At 41.7% G+C, this 21,240-nt stretch overlaps 2 protein-coding genes across 3 annotated transcripts; both read left to right on the top strand.

Annotated features, from left to right (window-relative positions):
- The first annotated feature begins 45 nt into the window (after positions 1-45).
- On the top strand, positions 46-5,313 carry LOC137884071 (ceramide synthase-like). The gene is made up of 6 exons (XM_068725751.1): positions 46-164; positions 779-862; positions 2,450-2,663; positions 4,262-4,357; positions 4,650-4,759; positions 4,882-5,313. Exons 1-6 carry the CDS (start codon positions 46-48, stop codon positions 5,081-5,083), a joined length of 825 nt encoding a protein of 274 aa, XP_068581852.1. The 3' UTR covers positions 5,084-5,313.
- Positions 5,314-6,137: 824 nt separating this feature from the next.
- Positions 6,138-21,121, top strand: sh2b1 (SH2B adaptor protein 1). Of its 2 annotated transcripts, XM_068725727.1 has the most exons (10): positions 6,138-6,337; positions 10,191-12,305; positions 12,873-12,974; positions 13,357-13,448; positions 13,537-13,619; positions 14,289-14,444; positions 15,104-15,315; positions 15,998-16,172; positions 17,633-17,723; positions 18,070-18,170. In XM_068725727.1, exons 2-10 carry the CDS (start codon positions 10,587-10,589, stop codon positions 18,089-18,091), a joined length of 2,652 nt encoding a protein of 883 aa, XP_068581828.1. In that variant the 5' UTR covers positions 6,138-6,337; positions 10,191-10,586; the 3' UTR covers positions 18,092-18,170. The 2 variants fall into 2 exon arrangements, with proteins under 2 accessions (XP_068581828.1, XP_068581827.1); XM_068725726.1 differs by lacking the exon at positions 17,633-17,723 and having other exon boundaries at positions 18,070-21,121.
- Positions 21,122-21,240: the final 119 nt, after the last annotated feature.

Genomic DNA, 21,240 nt, shown 5'->3' with positions numbered 1-21,240 from the left:
TACACACACATATCCACACACACACACACTCTCTCTCAGAGGACCATGTGGGGCCTCGTGGCTGCCGGCTCCGTCTTCTTCCCCGGACTCTTCCTGATGTCACAACAGACTCTGAAACACCTGATGGGACGAAGCGAAGGGGACGCTGTCATCGTGTCCACACGGTAGGAACACACACACACACACACACACACACACACACACACACATATTAACACACACACACACACACACACACACACATATATTAACACACACACACACACACATATATTAACACACACACACACACACACACACACACACACACATATTAACACACGCACACACATATATATTAACATATACACACACACACACACACACACACACACACACACATTCACTTAATATAAATAAAGTTGTTTGTTTTTGATTAAATCTGATTTCTGGATTCAGATTTAAATTAAACAGCAAACGTCTGTAAACACGTTTCATATCCTCTACTGCAGTAAAAGTACTAATACCACTCTGTATAAATACTCTGTTACAGTAAAAGTACTAATACCACTCTGTATAAATACTCTGTTACAGTAAAAGTACTAATACCACTTTGTATAAATACTCTGTTACAGTAAAAGTACTAATACCACTCTGTATAAATACTCTGTTACAGTAAAAGTACTAATACCACTCTGTATAAATACTCTGTTACAGTAAAAGTACTAATACCACTCTGTATAAATACTGAAGATGATGAAGATGATGAAGATGTAAACACATTCTTTCTTCCTCTCAGTCTCGTGTCGTCCGTTCAGGCCGTCATGGCGTCTTCAGCCGGATGTTTGATCGTCTCGTCCTGCAGAGACGTCGTGGAGGACAGGTGAGACTCATCTTCATCATCTTCATCTTCATCACACTGTAGTTTATTCTGACAAACAAATACTCGTTAGAGCAGCAAACGTGGATTCATCCGCCGCTGAAAATAGTCCCAAAACAAACGTTCTATTTCCTGTTTGTTTGATTTACATCTTCAGAAGCAAACAACCAAACCTCTTTGATGTTAATGTCGTTTTAAAGTAGTGTGTGTGTGTGTGTGTGTGTGTGTGTGTGTGTGTGTGTGTGTGTGTGTGTGTGTGTGTGTGTGTACGTGGGTTTTGAAATAACTCAACATCTATTGGACGGATTAAGCTGACGTGTTGCGATGTTCGTGGTCCTCAGAGGATGAATCCCTCTGACTTTAGTGATGTTTCCTGTAACGCCACCCTGAAGTCAACATGTGACATTACAGAGCATTGTTTAAATAAAATACATCTTATTCTTTTCTTCTTTTTAAACTGTGTTAAACAAACAGGTGACTAAATATACAGAGATTAAGATAAGACGAATGAAACATGTTATGATTTTAATATGGTTCAGAATTTTGGTTGTTTTTGTTAGTGAGAGTAAAGTAAGTGTGTCATATATTCATACTCATATAATAATACTAATATTGATATCTATAATAATATTAAATAAAACTGGACTGAATATATTGGAGTGTTCTTGTATGAGACTTAATAATAATTCTTCAATCAATGAATAAATAAATAATACTGGTAAGGAAATAAATTAAACTAAATAGTAATAATAATCAAAAAAGAGAATAAAATAAAATATAATAAAAAAGTTGAATACCATCTGGGATATTACTGATGTAGCTGAGAGTTGTTGGCTCATAATTAAAGATAATCTCAGTATTAAAACAAAAACAAAATCTCCTCATGAATGTGTGTATCAATTAAAACCAGTCGGTCTGTAAGCTAATTAACACTCGGAGCTATTTCAGTCTCTAAGACGCTCACAGAGATCTGTAATCCTGCACGCTGAGCATGATGGGAAACTAAACGATGAAGAGGAGGAGGAGGAGGAGGGGGGAGGTCGTTTCCTCTATCGGCTCCTTCATTTCCTAGTCAAAGTGGAGGTTCGTCTCAGCTGCATTTGTTTATCAAATCACGCCACAGACTCGTGCAGCAATGCATTCTGGGAAGCAGCTGCTGTTCAGAGAGAAGCTGCTTTTTATTGAAGTCAACAAAACTCTCAATGTTTAAGAAACGTTAACGAGGGAATCTGAAATAAAACTAAGTCCATTTTAAATCAGCTGATCATTTAAAAAGCTCCTCTCAGGTCAGCTGATACTTTAGCAATTAATTCATTAATAGATGAATTCATTAATAGAGTAATTCATTCATTAGCACAAGTGGACCCTGCTGCAGTAGAATGAGAGGTTTTAAAGGGACTCTGGCGCTCAGAAACACTACCACGTTAGTCCACAGGGGGCGACAGAATCAACAGTAACAGTAACTTTAATGATTTATTATGGAAACAAAGTCTAAATGTTACAACTCTGTTCAAACAAACAGGAAACAAACATTTATGAATTTAAATCTTTAAGTTAATGAACACGTCAACCATCTTGTTTCCTGCTCAGTCATTGGCTGACGGACACCTACATCCTGTTTGCCACGCCCTACTTCGCCTACGACGTCTACGCCATGTTCCTGTGCTACTGCCACAGGCTGCAGGTGAAAGGGCACGAGGAGGTGGGCGGAGTCAGGTGGAAGGTGGGCAGTTACCTGCGCAGAGAGAAGCTCATGGTGCTGCATCACGTCTTCGTGGTGGCCTTCTGTTTCCCCGTCTCACTGGTAACTATGGCACCTTTCCTCTAGTAGCCGGGGTTAGCTTCACGGCTAGCGTTAGCCTCTGAGCAGAGGGGAGTCATCAGCATATTGTTTTACTGTATAGAGATGAATTATGAAGCCCACTCTGTAGTACTGTTAGTGTCCACCAGAGGCTGCACTGTTTATTAATATTATTATCATTATTATTGTTTTTAATAATACTATTATTAAATGCAGAACAATGCGGATTCCGTCCTGGCCGTGGAACAATGGACCAGCTCTTCACTCTCGCAAGGATCCTGGAGGGGGCTTGGGAATACGCCCATCCGGTCTACATGTGTTTTGTGGACCTGGAGAAGGTTTTGACCGGGTCCCCCGGGAGATACTGTGGGAGGTGCTGCGGGAGTATGGGGTGAGGGGGCCACTTCTGGGGGCCATCCAATCCCTGTACGCCCAAAGCAAGAGCTGTGTCCGGGTTCTCGGCAGTAAGTCGGACTCGTTTCTGGTGAGGGTTGGCCTCCGCCAGGGCTGCGCTTTGTCACCAATCCTGTTTGTGGTATTCATGGACAGGATATCGAGGCGTAGTCGTGGGGAGGAGTGTTTACAGTTCGGTGGGCTGAGGATTGCATCACTGCTGTTTGCAGATGGTGTGGTCCTGATGTCTTCATCGGGCTGTGACCTCCAACACTCACTGGATCGGTTCGCAGCCGATTGTGAAGCGGTTGGGATGAGGATCAGCACCTCTAAATCTGAGGCCATGGTTCTCAGCAGGAAACCGGTGGTTTGCCCACTCCGGGTAGGGAATGAGTCCTTACCCCAAGTGAAGGAGTTCAAGTACCTCGGGGTCTTGTTCGCGAGTGAGGGAACAATGGAACGTGAGATTGGCCGGAGAATCGGAGCAGCTGGGGCGGTATTGTAGTCGCTCTACCGCACCGTTGTGACGAAAAGAGAGCCAAAGCTCTCTATCTACCGGGCAATCTTGGTTCCTACCCTCACCTATGGTCATGTGGACTGGGTCATGACCCAAAGAATTAGATCGCGGGTACAAGCGGCAGAAATGGGTTTCCTCAGGAGGGTGGCTGGCATCTCCCTTAGAGATAGGGTGAGAAGTTCGGTCATCCGTGAGGGACTCGGAGTAGAGCCGCTGCTCCTTTGCGTGGAAAGGAGCCAGTCGAGGTGGTTCAGGCATCTGGTGAGGATGCCACCTGGGCGCCTCCCTAGGGAGGTGTTCCAGGCACGACCAGCTGGGAGGAGACCCCGAGGGAGGCCCAGGACCAGGTGGAGGGACTATATCTCCAAACTGGTCCTGGGAGCGCCTCGGGATCCCCCAGTCAGAGCTGGCTGATGTGGCTCGGGAAAGGGAAGTTTTGGGGTCCCCTGCTGGAGCTGTTGCCCTCGAGACCCGATCCTGGATAAGCGGATGATGATGAGAGATTATTAAATATGCAATATCCAGTTTATTAGGTACACCTGGCTAATTCTAATACAGTCTAATACAAACACACACCAATTACTTATAATGTAATGTTGTTTATGTGTGTGTGTGTGTGTGTGTGTGTGTGTGTGTGTGTGTGTGTGCGTGTGCGCGTGTGTGCGCGCGTGTGTGTGTGTGTGTGTGTCAGTATTGGAGGCAGGGTAAAGGTGATTTCTTTCAGGGCGTGTTGTTTCTTGCTGAGCTCAGCACGCCGTTTGTCTGTCTGGGGAAAGTCCTGATCCAGGTGAGCCGACGTGTTTTCAAACTCCAGATCGACGTGATGATAAATTCATTATTTCAAGTTTAATGAAGTTAAATTCTTCTTCTTATTATTATTATTATTCTCCTTCTTCTCCTCCTCCTTCTTCTTCTTCTTCTTCTTCTTCTTCTCCTTCTTATTCTCCTACTTCTTCTCCTTCTCCTTCTTCTTCTTCTCCTTCTTCTCCTCCTCCTTCTCTTTCTCCTCCTTCTCCTCCTCCTTCTTCTTCTCTTCCTCCTTCTCCTCCTCCTCCTCCTCCTCCTTCTTCTGTGGTCAGTATGAGCAGCAGCACACTCTGCTGCACAAAGTCAACGGTGTCCTCCTGCTCCTCACCTTCTTCACCTGTCGGGTGTTGCTCTTCCCTTACCTGTACTTCGCCTACAGCAGGTAACAGAAGACCTGTAGTTCACGAGTGTTGTTGGTGTTGTTGTTGTTGTTGTCATCGTTGTTGTTGGTTTTGATGTTGTTGTTGTTGTCGTTGCTTTGACGGCCCCTGCTCTGTGCTCCAGGTATGCGTCCGTCCCGGTGTACTTGGTGCCCCTGGAGGCCCCGTGGCAGTGTAACCTGGGGGCCGCTCTGCTGTGGCCCCTGCAGCTTTACTGGTTCACGCTGATCTGCAGAAGAGCTCTCCGCTCACGGTCGACGGTTCGATACCCGACCGAGACCGACTGCTGCCGGGTCTCATCTCAAAATGTAAAGAAATCACCATGAACACGTTTTATTAATGCTTTATTAATGCTTTATTAATGTTGTATTAATGTGGACTCAGAGAGCAGGTCTCTCTCTCTCTTCATGATCATGATCAATACTCAGGGATTTATTGATCAACTGTAACAATCTGATTATGAAGATAAACATTTAAATGTTCTATTTAAAACAGCTTTTTCATTTTCAGATTTTTAATTTGTTCAGCTGAATAACTGAAGTTATAGAAATAATTGTCCCAGAATATTAATGTTGTTGTATTTAATAATTAAAGTGTAATTAAACATTTTAAAACTACTCTGAATGCAGCTTTGTGTGGATTATGTTGGTGTTTTTCCTTTTAATAATTTTTATGTATTTTTATGATTTTGAGGTGAACAACTGGTCAAACAGGAGTGGTGGAAAGTAACTAAATATATTTACTCAAAGTACATTTAAGTACACATTTGAGGTACTTGTACTTTACTTGAGTATGCTACTTTATACTTCTACTTCTACTTCATTTATCTGACAGCTTTAGTATTAAATGAAGATTTATGTAAACAAAACATGAAAATAAACACGTGGCTGAAAAGATTATGAATCCATTAATCAAATAGTGTAACTGAGTACTTATACAGTGTGGTATTAGTACTTTTACTGTCAGATAGTATTTTCACAGTGTGGTATTAGTACTTTTATTGTAACATAGTATTTTTAATGTGTGGTATTAGTACTTTTACTGTAACATAGTATTTTTACCATGTGGTATTAGTACTTCTACTGTCACGGAGTATTTTCACAGTGTGGTATTAGTACTTTTACTGTCACATAGTATTTTCACAGTGTGATATTAGTACTTTTACCACCATTGTTTGTTAGTTAGTTAGTCTTTATTTATCTGTTGATGGGCGGACATCTTCTTCTTCTTCTTCTCTTGTTTCCTCTCAGTCTTTCTTCCAGTTTTACAGTCACAGTTTCATCCATTAAAATCCAGCGGGTCTTTTTTTTTTCTCTCTTCTTCTTCTTTTTTTTTAACGGCAGCTGTCAACGACCGACCACCGACCTAACGAGCGAACTGTCGCGAGAGTCAGAGGCAGCTAGCGAGAAGAACGGATTCCAGGCAAGGCAAATAGCAATATTCATATTTAGCAACAACAACAACAACCTTTTTCTACGAACAATGATTATTCCGTTCAGTAGGCTGGAAGAATGATGAAATGTGATGCCATGTTTCAACCACAAAGACACGGAGGAAAATACCGGACTGTGATTATACAGGTAGCGAAAACACACGCAACACTTGTGGTGGAGCAATATTGATAGCTAGCTAAGCTAGCTGGTTTATTAATAGCTAAGCTAGCTGGCTAACGGTTAGCTTAGCTTAGCGAAGAATCTTTTCGCGATAGCTGCTTGTTGTTGGATGATTCAGTGTCAGTAGGCGTCACACACAATGATGCTGTATATCTGAAACCACGTCTACCAGATAAAGATGCTAATCGACTGCAGGTTACGGTGAGCGAGCTGACGTTAGTTAGCTATTGTTAGCTTATATTAGCGAACGTTACACGTCTTTTAAAGAGAGCTGAATGAGCAAAGACTCACACACTGCTAGTTCATGTTAGCAAGCTAACGAGTGAGAATGTGATGTTCAGGCTCGTTGCTGCTAGTTAGTGATCATTAATCTATTGTGGCAGAAGTATTCAGCTCCGTTACTGCAGTAAAAGTACTAATACCACACAGTAATAATACCATGTTACAGTAAAAGTACTAATACCACACAGTAATAATACTATGTTTCAGTTTAAGTACGAATACCACACGGTAATAATACTGTGTTTCAGTTTAAGTACTAATACCACACAGTAATAATACTATGTTTCAGTTTAAGTACTAATACCACACAGTAATAATACTATGTTACAGTAAAAGTACTAATACCACACAGTAATAATACTGTGTTACAGTAAATACTAATACCACACAGTAATAATACTATGTTACAGTAAAAGTACATATAAAACACTGTAATACTGTGTAATAGTTAAATGTTCCTTCAGTAAAAGTATTTCAGTATAATCAGGAACAATGTAGTGAAAGTATTCAGACTGTGACTTTTGTACTGTTGTATATCTATCATTAGAGTAGTATTACTCATGTATTCATGTAAAAACAGGATTGTACTGTTGTTGGTTCATCTGGAGCTCATTCTGAATTATGAACTAATTATTATTTTCATTGTTGATTCATCTAATTATTACTTTATCTGGAAATCAATTGTTTGTAAAAAATAGTGAGAAATTGTGTCACAATTACCCAAAACTCATCATTATTGACATTAACATTATAACTAATACATTAACATTATAACTAATACTTTAACATTATAACTAATACATTAACATTATAACTAATAATTTAACATTATAACTAATACATTAACATTATAACTAATAATTTAACATTATAACTAATACATTAACACTATAACTAATACATTAACATTATAACTAATACTTTGACATTATAACTAATACATTAACATTATAACTAATACTTTAACATTATAACTAATACATTAACATTATAACTAATACTTTAACATTATTACTAATACTTTAACATTATAACTAATACTTTAACATTATAACTAATACATTAACATTATAGCTAATACTTTAACATTATAACTAATACATTAACATTATAGCTAATACTTTAACATTATAACTAATACATTAACATTATAACTAATACATTAACATTATAACTAATACATTAACATTATAACTAATACTTTAACATTATAACTAATACATTAACATTATAACTAATACTTTAACATTATAACTAATACATTAACATTATAGCTAATACTTTAACATTATAACTAATACATTAACATTATAGCTAATACTTTAACATTATAACTAATACATTAACATTATAACTAATACATTAACATTATAACTAATACTTTAACATTATAACTAATACATTAACATAATAACTAATACTTTAACATTATAACTAATACATTAACATTATAACTAATACTTTAACATTATAACTAATACATTAACATTATAACTAATAATTTAACATTATAACTAATACATTAACACTATAACTAATACATTAACATTATAACTAATACTTTAACATTATAACTAATACATTAACATTATAACTAATACTTTAACATTATAACTAATACATTAACATTATAACTAATACTTTAACATTATAACTAATACTTTAACATTATAACTAATACATTAACATTATAACTAATAATTTAACATTATAACTAATACATTAACACTATAACTAATACATTAACATTATAACTAATACTTTAACATTATAACTAATACATTAACATTATAACTAATACTTTAACATTATAACTAATACATTAACATTATAACTAATACATTAACATTACAACTAATACTTTAACATTATAACTAATACTTTAACATTATAACTAATACATTAACATTATAACTAATACATTAACATTATAACTAATACTTTAACATTACAACTAATACATTAACATTATAACTAATACATTAACATTATAACTAATACTTTAACATTACAACTAATACTTTAACATTATAACTAATACATTAACATTATAACTAATACATTAACATTATAACTATTACTTTAACATTATAATTAATACAATAACATTATAACTAATACATTAACATTATAACTAATACATTAACATTATAACTAATACTTTAACATTACAACTAATACTTTAACATTACAACTAATACTTTAACATTATAACTAATACATTAACATTATAACTAATACATTAACATTACAACTAATACTTTAACATTACAACTAATACTTTAACATTATAACTAAACATAAACATAACTAATACTTTAACATTATAACTAATACTTTAACATTATAACTAATACTTTAACATTATAACCAATACATTAACATTATAACCAATACATTAACATTGTTAACTATATTACTAATACATTGATACAATTATTATTATTATATTAACATTATTAAAAGGAAAAGCAGCAAATCCAGAGAAGAACATTCAACACTGAGATATCAGCTGATTTTAATCTCAAGCTGTGAGATAAATATAGTGGAGTAGAAGTACAATAGTGTCATGAAAAGAAAATACTCAAGTAAAGTAGAAGTACCTCAGCTGTATACTCATGTACAGTACTTGAGTACATCATCACATGGATGTAAAACGGTTCACAGACGACTGAAACTAAACATCTGGTTAAATAACCAGATGTTAAGCAGAACAACCCCTGGGAGTGTTGTACTATTACATGAGATACACACACATATATAATATATACATATATATGTATATATTATATATAAATATATTGTTAGTTAACTGATCATATGTTTTGTTTAACTATAGGCTGTCAAATACCTGTACTCTACCTCTGAAATGTGGTATACATGTGGTACATAACGCAGACTTGTACTCGGTTACATTCCACTACTCACAATTAGTTTGGTGTCGAGCTCTTCCTGGATGTTTTTATCTTCGTGGCGGCACACACACACACACACACACACACACACACACACACACACACACACACACACACACACACACACACACACACACACACACACACACACACAGATATCAGGAGGAGAGTCTGGTTCCTCCTCTTTCCTCTAAGACTCTTCTCAAGAATGTCAACAAATCTGCTCTTTCTATTAAAGTCACATAATCAGAATGTGTTCCATTTCAAATGTAAACACAAACCAGAGCTGATTCAACAGCGTTTATGCTCTTTTGATGTCGGTTATTTAAATGTTGCTAGATTTAATATAATGTTTTTTCAGTGGAATAAACTCCAACTGCGATTTTTAAATCGATGCTAAAAACCCGACGTTCTCTGGTCCCATATGGTTTGACTGGCTAGATGAACTAGTCGCCTTCATCCTGTCACTGTTGAAATCATTTTCTTAACTTCCTGAACTGGGTCTTGCCGTTCCGCGTCTGTGTGTCTCTGACTGTGTTCTGACCTGTAGCGTGTCCAGAGGCCCTTCAGGCTGATCTGCAGCATAAACAAACTGAAGTTGAACCCTTGTTTGTTTCCTCCAGGATGCGGCCGCGTTTCTCTGGACGTCTGACAGTCGGTGAAGAGGGCGCAGACCTCCATCCGTCTACCAGCTGTCTGAACCCCCGACGATAAAACTAAAACAAAAAGTATTCAAATCTCACAAAATAATGTAGCAGAAGAAGCTTGGTGTTGGAGCTGCTCCACCTCTTTGAACCCCCCCATCTTCTCTGGGTCCGGTACATTTCAAGTCTTGGTTTTCTCGATGGGGCTGAGCACAACACTTAAGTTCACACTCATTTGTAAATTATTAGACCAATGTGCCGTGTTTGCCCTCCGTCACCCCCCCACCCCCACCCCCCAGCCCCACCCCCCCCAGCTGTGCACTCAACTCCAGCTCTCTGTCGTTTGCTCTGAAGTGATTTGATCGACCAATCGGGATGAACGGCTCTCTTTTAACCCCGCCCAGCCCGCGGGCGGCTAGCTCCTCCCCTTTACCTCCCTCCCCCTCCCCGTCTCCCTCCCCTCCCTCCCCCTCCATGCTGCCCCTCTCCCCCCGGCCCCCCCCACTGCCCCCTCTGGTGACCCCGCCCCCTCAGGCTCACCCGTCCTCCCTCTCGGACACGCCCACGCCGTCGCCCTCGCCGTGCCTGAGCTGGACCGAGTTCTGTGAGCTCCATGCCCGCGTCGCGGCCGGCGACTTCGCGCGCCACTTTCGGGCGTTTCTCCTGGAGAACCCCCACTACTCGCCAGACTCGGCGACCGCCTTCTGCCGGCGCTTCACCGACCGCTTCGTTCGCCACTTCCAGACCGAGCTGGAGGGGGCGCTCCCGCCGAGCTGCGCTTCTTCTTCTGCGAGGGACGACATGGCGAGCTGGGCTCCCCAGTCAGACGCCACCTCCCTGGAAGAGGAGGCGGTCTCGCCCCTCTCGGCGTCCGGGGGCGCTGTCCTCCCGTGTCCCGTGACCAACGCGACGACGCGGGCGCTATCGAAGCCAACGCCGACGCGGCTGGTGTTGGAAACCCGCTGCGGGGACCGGTTTCAAGACTCCTACGCCCACGGCCAAGTCCTGCCTCCGTCTTCCTCGTCGTCGTGCTGCTCCTCCGTGGGAGGGAACAACGGGAGGCGTGAGGAGAGAGGGGCCATGGTCGCCCCCGGTAATGGGGAAGCCCCGGTTGAGGAAGAGGAGGACAGCTGGTTAGGGGTGGCGTCCGTCGGGGAAGACGTGGAGCCAGAAGAGCAAGAAGAAGAAGAGTCCGCAGAGGTGGACGACTCCTCCTACGCCGCTCAGATCACACCTTCCTCTCCTCCGCCGGGCTCCAAAGGCAACGGCACGCCCAACTCCAAAAACAAACTGAAGAAGCGCTTTTCCCTGCGGAGCGTTGGGCGCAGCGTGCGGGGCAGCGTGCGGGGCATCCTGCACTGGAGGAGCTCGTCCAGCGACTCGGCCCAGAGCCCGCTGCCCTCCAGCTACAGCTACACCATGGGCGTGCAGGACGCCGCCTTGGTCTCCAGCTCCAAGAGGAACTCTAGTACGCAGCCTCCCACGCCCACCTCCTCCTCCATGCCCGTCTCCCTGTCCATGCCCCTCTCCCTCCCTCACTCCTCCTCCTCCTCGCTGCCGCCCTCGTCCTCGAGCAGCGCCACCTCCCTGTCTCTCTCGGAGGCCGCTCGGGACCGGCGGCGGAGCAACGGCGAGGGAGGCGAGAAGGAGAAGTGGAGCCATCGTCTGGAGAAGCTCCGGCTGTCTCGATCCCCTCCTCCCGTTCTCACCCCGACCGCCGGAGGCCCTCACTCCGCCTCCTCCACGCTGCCCCCGAGCAGCGCCGCCGCCGCCGGTGGCGCCGGACCTCCGAGGAAGGTGGGCCGGCTGGTGAGGGAGGGTGGCGTCAGCGTCAGCTCGTCCACCGACGAGTTCAGCGGAAGCCACGGCTTCTCGGGCTTCTCGTTCGGTCTGCTGCATCACGGTGCGGACAACAACAACTCGGCGTCGGCTTCGTCGTCGGGCGCCGGTCCGGTGCAGCCGCTGGTCATCGGGGGGAACGTCCCCTGGAGAGGAGGACGCTGGCACAAGTGTCGTCTGGTCCTCCGAGAGAGAGACCGGGAGGGGGGAGAGCGGGGAGAGGAGTTCTACCTGGAGTTCTTCATCCCACCTAAAGTAAGTATCGCTGAAGCATGTTCACAGTCAGCAGGTCGGCTTCATTTAACCCTCTGAACACAAAGCAGTTTGGAGGTGTTTTGTGTCACATTTCTCTCTCTCGTTTAATACTTCAAAATAAAAGTCCTGCTCCTCTGTGGAAACAGAACCATGATAAGTAGAAGTAGAGAGAACTAGAACACGTCTTCAGTGCAGAACAACACAGTTATGATGACATCACTCATCAAAAAGAAAGAAACACAAGTTGAATTTATTTGATCATTTATTTTACTGAAATTAGTAAACAATATAATGTAAATATCCACCATGCTTCCAAGTGTCCACAAGTAAACTATTCTCATGTTTCAGCCTCTCTCCTCTCCTCTCCTCTTCCATCTCCTCCATCTTATCTTCTGTTTCGTATATATTCTCATTGTTATCTAAGATCTTCCTCGTTGCCGGTGTTTTGTGTGAAACATTGAAGTAGGTTTTGTACCACCGTCTCATTAGTAAGAGCCTTCATCATGGTAAGCGTTGATCATAAAGGCAGATTGTTATTTTCTGTGACTGATTGTTTGTGTCCTCCAGTCGTCGAAGCCCCGGCTGACCGTCCCCTGCTGCTCCATGGTGGACGTGAGGAGCACCACGGCTCTGGAGGTCCCCGACAAGGAGAACACCTTCCTGCTGCAGGTAGTCGCTAAAGGAAGAAAACAACGACGACACACCAAGACCTTTTGTTAAGGTCGCCAATAAAATCAGCAGAATTTCTTTTATATTATTTTACTTCTTTACTTCTTAAGAAACCATTTTTACAGCCTGGCTTTTATGTGATGTCGTCTTTTTATTTTTTTAAATTTTTTTTAATTTTTTTTAATTTATTTTATAAATGTATTTTTTTATATAATATATATATATATATATATATATATATTTTATTTTATTTATTTTATTTTATTCGTTTTTTTGAAAATTTATTTTATTTAGTTTGTTCTTATCGTATCAACTGACCGGTAGTTTAAAATCAACCTCTTCTTCTTCTTCTTCTTCTTCTTCTTCTGTTACTCGCTCACAGCTGGAGGGGACGGCGCAGTACGTGATCGAGACGCGTGACGCCATTCAGATGAGAGCCTGGCTGAGCGACATCAGGAACGGCATCTGTCTCAGGTAATGAATAAACAAATGAATAAATGAATGAATGGATGAATGTGTGTGACGACATGAACTCACTGAACTCCTGACCGTGTCCTCACAGTGAGCAGGAGGATGCTGAAGGCGTCTCTGTGGGGCCGCTGGACATCAGCGGGACGCCTGAGATCGTTGACCGTCTCTCTCAAGGTATTTCAAGTTTACGACCTTATTGAATGAAACGAGGATTCTCTCTGAGATGTTTGTTGGTTTTATTAAAGTGACAGTAGTGATGTGTAGAAGTATGCCTGTATGAGGTACTTCTACACAGTAATGCTCTGCTGTGGACGTATTTTAGACTCCTAAAAGAATCAGTTTAAGTGAACGCTATATTTAGAATGTTTTCACCTCTTTACTTTGTTTAAAGTTTCTGATTGTTGATTTCAAAGACACCAGACTCCATTCCCAAAAACAGAGATTTAACCTCTCAGAACACAGGAGCTGCTGCTCTACTGCTGCCTCCACCTGTTACTGTGTTTGTGTTGTTGTGAGACTTTGGTGAATCTGAACCCTTTAATAGAAACACGTATGAGTTAAAAAAGCAGTGGGCTAAGGATTGATCCCTGTGGAACACCAGATAAAATACATACTTACTGCCACACTTCTAAACATCCCAACTGTCCTTTAAAGTCACGTTACGAGAGAATGGACTCAGAAATGAAGCAGATTTCATTCATGTCTTTTGTCGTGTTACATTCCCAGATTTGCGGCTTTGAATCCTGGTTGTGAGGCTTTTAGTTTGAAACTACTTCATCCTCGACTTGTCGACGTAACGTTTAACATCTCTATGTTTTTATTTCCATAATAACTTCTTGTCAGTGTGTTACGGAGGCATCGGAGGCTCCTCCCCTCTGATGGATCCTCTCCCACCGGAGCTGCCGCCTCGAGCCCCTCTCGACGAACCAGACGGCCGGATTCTCGGCGGAGGCGGAGTCAGCCTCGGCACACCTTTTGCTGAGACGCCAGACGCCACAGGTGAATACGATCCACAGACTTTAAACAATGAAAACTTATTTCAATCTCTCTGAAGTCTGTAAACCATCAAAAATACTAAATGTTATACTTTGGCTTTGTTATAGTAATTTATAGTGTTTGTTTTTTTCTTCATAAAAATACACAATTCAAATAAGGAAATAAAATGTTGAAACACAATATTGGAGAACCATCTTCTGTAAAACTTTATTTACACTGTAATGGTTAATGTTAAAACTTTATTTACACTGTGATGGTTAACGATAAAACTTTATTTACACTCTGATGGTTAACGTTAAAACTTTATTTACACTGTGATGGTTAACGTTAAAACTTTATTTACACTCTGATGGTTAACGATAAAACTTTATTTACGCTCTGATGGTTAACGTTAAAACTTTATTTACACTGATGGTTAACGTTAAAACTTTATTTACACTGATGGTTAACGTTAAAACTTTATTTACACAGTGATGGTTAACGTTAAAACTTTATTTACACTAATGGTTAACGTTAAAACTTTATTTACACTGATGGTTAACGTTAAAACTTTATTTACACAGTGATGGTTAACGTTAAAACTTTATTTACACAGTGATGGTTAACGTTAAAATTTTATTTACACTCTAAAGTGTCGATATGTTCCGTTCACCGTCATCCAGGCTCCTTCCTGTTCTCGGAGGTGACCCCCGCGGAGGCGGTGGAACACCCGCTCAGCGAGTGTCAGTGGTTCCACGGCACCTTGTCCCGTCTCAAGGCCGCTCAGCTGGTGTTGGCCGGAGGTCCGGCGAGCCACGGCGTCTTCCTGGTTCGCCAGAGCGAGACGCGGCGCGGAGAATACGTCCTCACCTTCAACTTCCAGGGCAAGGCCAAGGTGAGTCTGGGAGTCCAGCTCCCTGATCAATATGTGTGTGTCCTCGATGAGGATGCGTATCGATAGGATTTAATCGATACTAGAACTCTTATCACCAATCACGTACTAAATGACTCGTACGAGCTGCTAAATAACAAATCTGTTCGTACAAGTTGTTCCTGCTTGAGGCCCAATGTTTGGTTTGTGAAAATGACAGAAAACGTCGTCAAATGTCTGGTTTTAGGTAGTAAACCTCCGGTCCTTTAAAGTGAAGTCAATGCTTCATGTGTTAAAGCTGCATTCTCTCTAGTGTCCATCAGGGGGCGACTCCTCTGGTTGTATAGAAGTCTAGTCTAAAATGACTCTACTTCTCTCTTGATGTATTCCCTCAGTAAACATTGTAAACATGAGTTTATGGTCTCAATCTCTAGTTTACAGTCTTCTTCAATACAGCATGATGTTCATTTAGTACATTATGCTCCATTTAGAGTCAAACAGACCATAAAGCAGGGGATGCTTTAGGGGCGGGGCTACACAGTGATTGACAGGTCTCTACCAGAGACGTATACGCCGTTTCTACGTCACTCCTCCTCAGTCCAGATATGGTCACTTCCTGTTCACCGGTTGCAAGAAAAACAAGATGGCGACGGCAAAATCAACGAATTTGTTTCTTCAAAACGTTCCTGTCTTTTTTCCTCTGCAGCACCTGCGTCTGTCCCTGAACGAGGACGGTCAGTGCCGAGTGCAGCACCTCTGGTTCCAGTCCATCTTCGACATGCTGGAGCACTTCCGGGTGCACCCGATCCCCCTGGAGTCCGGCGGCGCCTCCGACGTCACGCTCATCAGCTTCGTGGGCGCCACCGCCGTTCGCCAGCCAGGTACGAGAGAGAGTGAACACCTCGCCGGCAAACACGCAGGAGAAGAAGAAAGCGATGATGGGGTCATCTTTTAGACGAAGCAGATTAACCTCGTTCACACCTGTAACACCTTTAGAAAGCTTCTGTCGCCTCCAACATGTGATCACACGAACAGAAACACTGCAGACGATTAGATACAAGTGAGAGATTTAATACACATCTCGTTCCTTCATCAAATAATCACTTCATCATCACTTCTCATGCTTGAAGAAAGAGCAAAAATATACATACAGTCGAATTTAACGACACATTGATATTCAAAAAACAGTTAAACAAAAAAAATGTCGTCATGAGAACTTGAAGATTACGCGCCAAAAACAAAAAAAACGGGAACAATGTGAATTTATCTGAGCTTATTGAGCTGCGAATAAAAAGTGCAGATCGGATTTATTCAAGACGTAAAAAAAAAAAGGGGCGCTGACCAGATCCACTCCTTCTTACCTTTCACAATAAAAGCCCCCCAGACGTAAACACTGTAACCGTTTACCAGCGTGAGAAAGACATCACATCAACAGATGTTCTGTGATTTAAAGCTGTAAGCTTCTATGTTTGTTGTTGTTTGTGAGTTTAGTCTCAAACCTGGAAGGTGTGTGTGTGTGAACTGAATCCACCAAATGTGTTTTTATCTGAGTGCACAAGCATGTTTGTGTAAATCTTCCTCATCTCTCACGTCATCTTCATCTCTTCGTTATGTAAAGTGAAGCCAAAGCTTCATGTGTTAAAGCTGCATTCTCTCTAGTGTCCACCAGGGGGCGACTCCTCTGGTTGTATAGAAGTCTAGTCTAAAATGACTCTACTTCTCTCTTGATTTATTCCCTCAGTAAACATTGTAAACATGAGTTTATGGTCTCAATCTCTAGTTTCAAGTCTTCTTCAATACAGCATGATGTTCATTTAGTACATTATGCTCCATTTAGAGTCAAACACACCATAAAGCAGGGGATGCTTCAGGGGCGGGGCTACACCGTGATTGACAGGTCTCTACCAGAGACGTATACGGCGTCTCTACGTCACTCCTCCTCAGTCCAGATATGGTCACTTCCTGTTTATCGGTTGCAAATAAAACAAGATGGCGACGGTAAAATCGCCGAACTCAAGGCTTCAAAATGTCCACAAACCAATAAGTGACGTCACGATGACTACGTCCACTTCTTATATTTTATGAGGAGATGACGTCATCTTATCCCCAAACAATTAGTTTTACGTGTCCACACTGATACAAAGTAACAGACGTTTTTAAAACCTTTTGTTGACCTAAAGCTCATATTTGTAGTAATAGTGTAGTATTGTCGTAGTCGGTGTTGAATGTGAAGAACATGAACTAACCTGAAACACTGACGCTCTCCCGCAGCGCTCTCTCTCCTCCGCTGACCTCTCGCCTCTGTTGTTGTCTGTTGTATCCGTTGGCTCATCCTTTACAGGCCGGGACAGAGCAGGCAGCCGGCCCACAGTCTGTGATGTCATCACCACGCGCCATCCCGACTCTCCATCAACACCCATCTCTGACTGTGTGTAAGTGAGACCGGACTCAAGTGAGAGACACCCTGTGTGTGTGTGTGTGTGTGTGTGTGTGTGTGTGTGTGTGTGTGTGTGTGTGTGTGTGTGTGTGTGTTCCTTTAAGTGGACCGTCTCCATGACTTCATGGACTTCATGACCACAGACATCTTCCACCTTAACCGTCGGCTCACTGTCACTTTCTCTTCTTCTCTCCTCTGACTCCTCACTTCACTCCTTCACTACACTTTTGTCCTTATCTCCTCCTCTTCCTTCTCCCTTTATTTACACTTTTCTCTCATTTCCCCTCTCTTCTTCTTCTTCTTCTTCTCCTCTCTTCTTCTTCTGTTTCCTGTCCCTGCAGACTTGACCAGCAGACCCCGTAGCCCTCCTCAGCCTCCTCCTCCTCCGCTGCCGCCGGGCCGTCCGCCGCCGCCGACTCCTCCGCAGGAGCGAGGAAACGAGACGGAGGAGGTGGCAGGAGGAGGAGGAGGAGGAGGAGGAGGAGGAGGAGGAGGAGGAGGAGGTGGGGAGGCCGCAGTGACCATGGCGACGACGATGACAACGGGAGGAGGAGGAGGAGGAGGAGGAGGAAGTGGAGGAGGAGGAAGTGGAGGAGGAGGTGTGGAAGACTGGGAGGAGAGAGACACTCCTCTACGCCAACTAGAAGCTGTGGAAGGAGAGGAGAGGGAGGGAGCGAGGGCGCCACGAGCCATCGACAACCAGTACTCCTTCTTCTGATGAAGGGAGGAGGAGGAGGAGGAGGAGGAGGAGGAGTGTGTATGTGTGTTTGTGTTTGAGTGTGTGAGCGGACGTGAGATTGGATGAGGCGGCGTACATCATAGCCATTCATAACCAGTATTTTTATTTTGTTAGCAAGGTGGAGGAGAAGAGGAGGAGGAGAAGGAGGAGGTGTATAAAGTACTAACACTAAACGAGAGAGAGAAGACGGAGAGCAGCTTTACAACACTAACTAGCGGTACATTTCTTTTTTAATTGTTTATGTGTTTAGTCCGATAAGCTTTGTGCGTCGTCGTTTTTGCCGGGTCGCCTCTGAACGAGCTCTGTTGCTGCTGTTGCTGCTGCTGCTGTTGGTGAACAGTGAGCAGAGCTCCGGGGTTGAAGCCGACAGTCTTGATACCTCAACCGTGGTCCACACGCTAGCCTGAGGCCATCGCGCTCTCTACAGACGTTAGGTACGGTACGGAGGCCCACGGGGGACAAACGGTCCCGTGTTTGTGACGTAAGAACACAAAGGTTTAATACGGATTAGTTCCTTTATTCAATATCTAATCACGTGAAAACATCTCCTTCAAACATCTGGATTCATTCAAGTCTATCGCCACAACTACATTTTACAGATTACATGTGAACACAACGTTAGAATTTACCTTCAGCCAGTACTCATTTTCACTGAGCAGAGCCTGAAGGCATCATGATGTAACTGAAGTGAACCTCCGTTGGTTAGCCGTTAGCGGTGCTGCTAGCGTCACTAGCTCTCCTCCTGTTGGTTTAAACACTGATTTGAACATTTGCATTTACTAAAGTTGACACATTTAGCATTTTCTGTTCACTTTGTTCTTTAAATTTAGGTTTTAAAATATGTTTTTTTTGCTGGTTCATGCTTTAACAATGTGAGTATTTTATGTTTTTCTACATTTTATTTTGTTGTAAATTTAATATTTTTAAAGATATCCAAATGGGAATTACTTACAGCTGTTTTTTCTTTCTTCTTTTTCTATTTTCTGACATTTTATTGGTTTAACAATTAACTAAATAACAAAGAAAAACCGGAAGATTAGTTGATAACAATTAAAAAGACATTTTTAAATCTTAGTCTTCTTCAGTTACGTCGATCGGTTACTCATCAAAAACTACATTTTACAAGATTATGTCTGAACGCATCATGAAAACGTTATAATTTATAAAACACTTCTATTAAGAACATGCTGGTGCACTACAGCCTCTTGTGGCCAACATGAGTATTACAACAACAAACACTAAGAAAAAGATCCTTAACGCAACAAAATGCCTTGTTTTCACAGAACATAAGTAACTTTGAATAATCATTCTGAAGTCACAAACACGTTTTTTGTCCTCTCAGGGCTTCCGTAGTTCTGTGACAGGAAGACTCAAAACGTAACTCAGTCTCACCAGACTCCTAACAGATCACACTGGTTTTACACCAGTAATAATACTTCTGAAATGTGCTTCTCTTTGTTTTACGTTATTGTGTATTTAATATCTTTCGGGTAAAACTATTTGAGGAGTACGTCTGCAGCCTCTGGACATTTTGATGGACGTTACATTAAGATACGATAAACCTTTATTGATCCCCAGCATTAACACAAACACACCGAACGGTACAGAAATAAAATAAGTCAAATAAACGCTTTAAAACAAAGAGGCAGAGTGACACTGGTGTGGTTCTTTACTCTCTTCTGGCAACCATCACGGTGTTCACGAGCAGCTAAAGGGACCGTGTGTTCAGTTCTGGTGTGACGAGTGTTTTCGGGTCTGAAGTGGAAACAGAACCAGACAGGAAACGTTTACCTCAGAACTCAGTAGATGTCTCTCTCGCTCTCTCTCTCTCTCTCTCTCTCTCTCTCTCTCTCTCTCTCTCTCTCTCTCTGACACTAAGGAGGAATTATTGATGATACCAATAACAATAATTATTGATGGAAATAATAATAATAATGACGGTCAGAATAATAGTATTAATTTTATTTGTTTTTGTTTTGTATATGCTTACTCGATGTAACACTTGTTCCGACTCCATCTTGTAGTTGATAATGTGTTTGTGCCTTTTTTTGTTTGTTTGGGATAAAAAGAAGGAAATATATATATATATATATATATATATATATATATATATATATATATATATATATATATATATATATACACGTACATATATATGTATATTTATATATATATTTAAGTTTTGCTATAACGACAGTTATCCTCACTCTCTTTTTTCATGCTGTCTCCTCCTCTTCCTCCTCCTCCTCCTCCGTTCGTCATCGAGGGAATAAAACAAAAGAAACTAAAAACAAGCGATTAGAAAACACGTCAATGAAAACCTACTTTTTCTACTTGTGCCTTTTCTGTGTCTGTCGTCATCATCGTCTTCATCATTCAGTTCAGAGCCTCTTTTCTTTATGCACCCCCCCCCCCCCCCCCCCCCCAGTCGTTTCTACCGCTCTTTTTTCTTTGCTCATGTATTCGTCTATATGCCCCCCCCCCATCATGTTCAGTGTCCTTCTCTCAGTTCCTCAGAACTCTTTGTGCCTTTCTCTCTTTTCTCTCTTTGCTGGGACCGTGTTTTGAGGGCAGCGTCGTCTGTCCTCCCCCGTGTGGTTAGTTTCAGGTACTACATTGAATTTAATGATATAATATAAATATAGTGAAACATAGCTGTCGCTTGTCTGGTCTTTTTTTTATTCTTCTTCTTCTCTGAAACCTTTGAATGATTTTATTTGTGAATCACATCAGGTAAATGATTTTTGTTAAAAACAGAAAACCTTATTTTTAT

The sequence above is a fragment of the Cebidichthys violaceus genome, unplaced genomic scaffold, assembly GCF_023349555.1.
Source record: "Cebidichthys violaceus isolate CVI_PGR_0920_01 unplaced genomic scaffold, fCebVio1.0.p SCAF_36, whole genome shotgun sequence".
NCBI classification, from domain to species: Eukaryota; Metazoa; Chordata; class Actinopteri; order Perciformes; family Stichaeidae; genus Cebidichthys; species Cebidichthys violaceus.
This window is presented reverse-complemented; position numbering and strand designations above follow the sequence as displayed.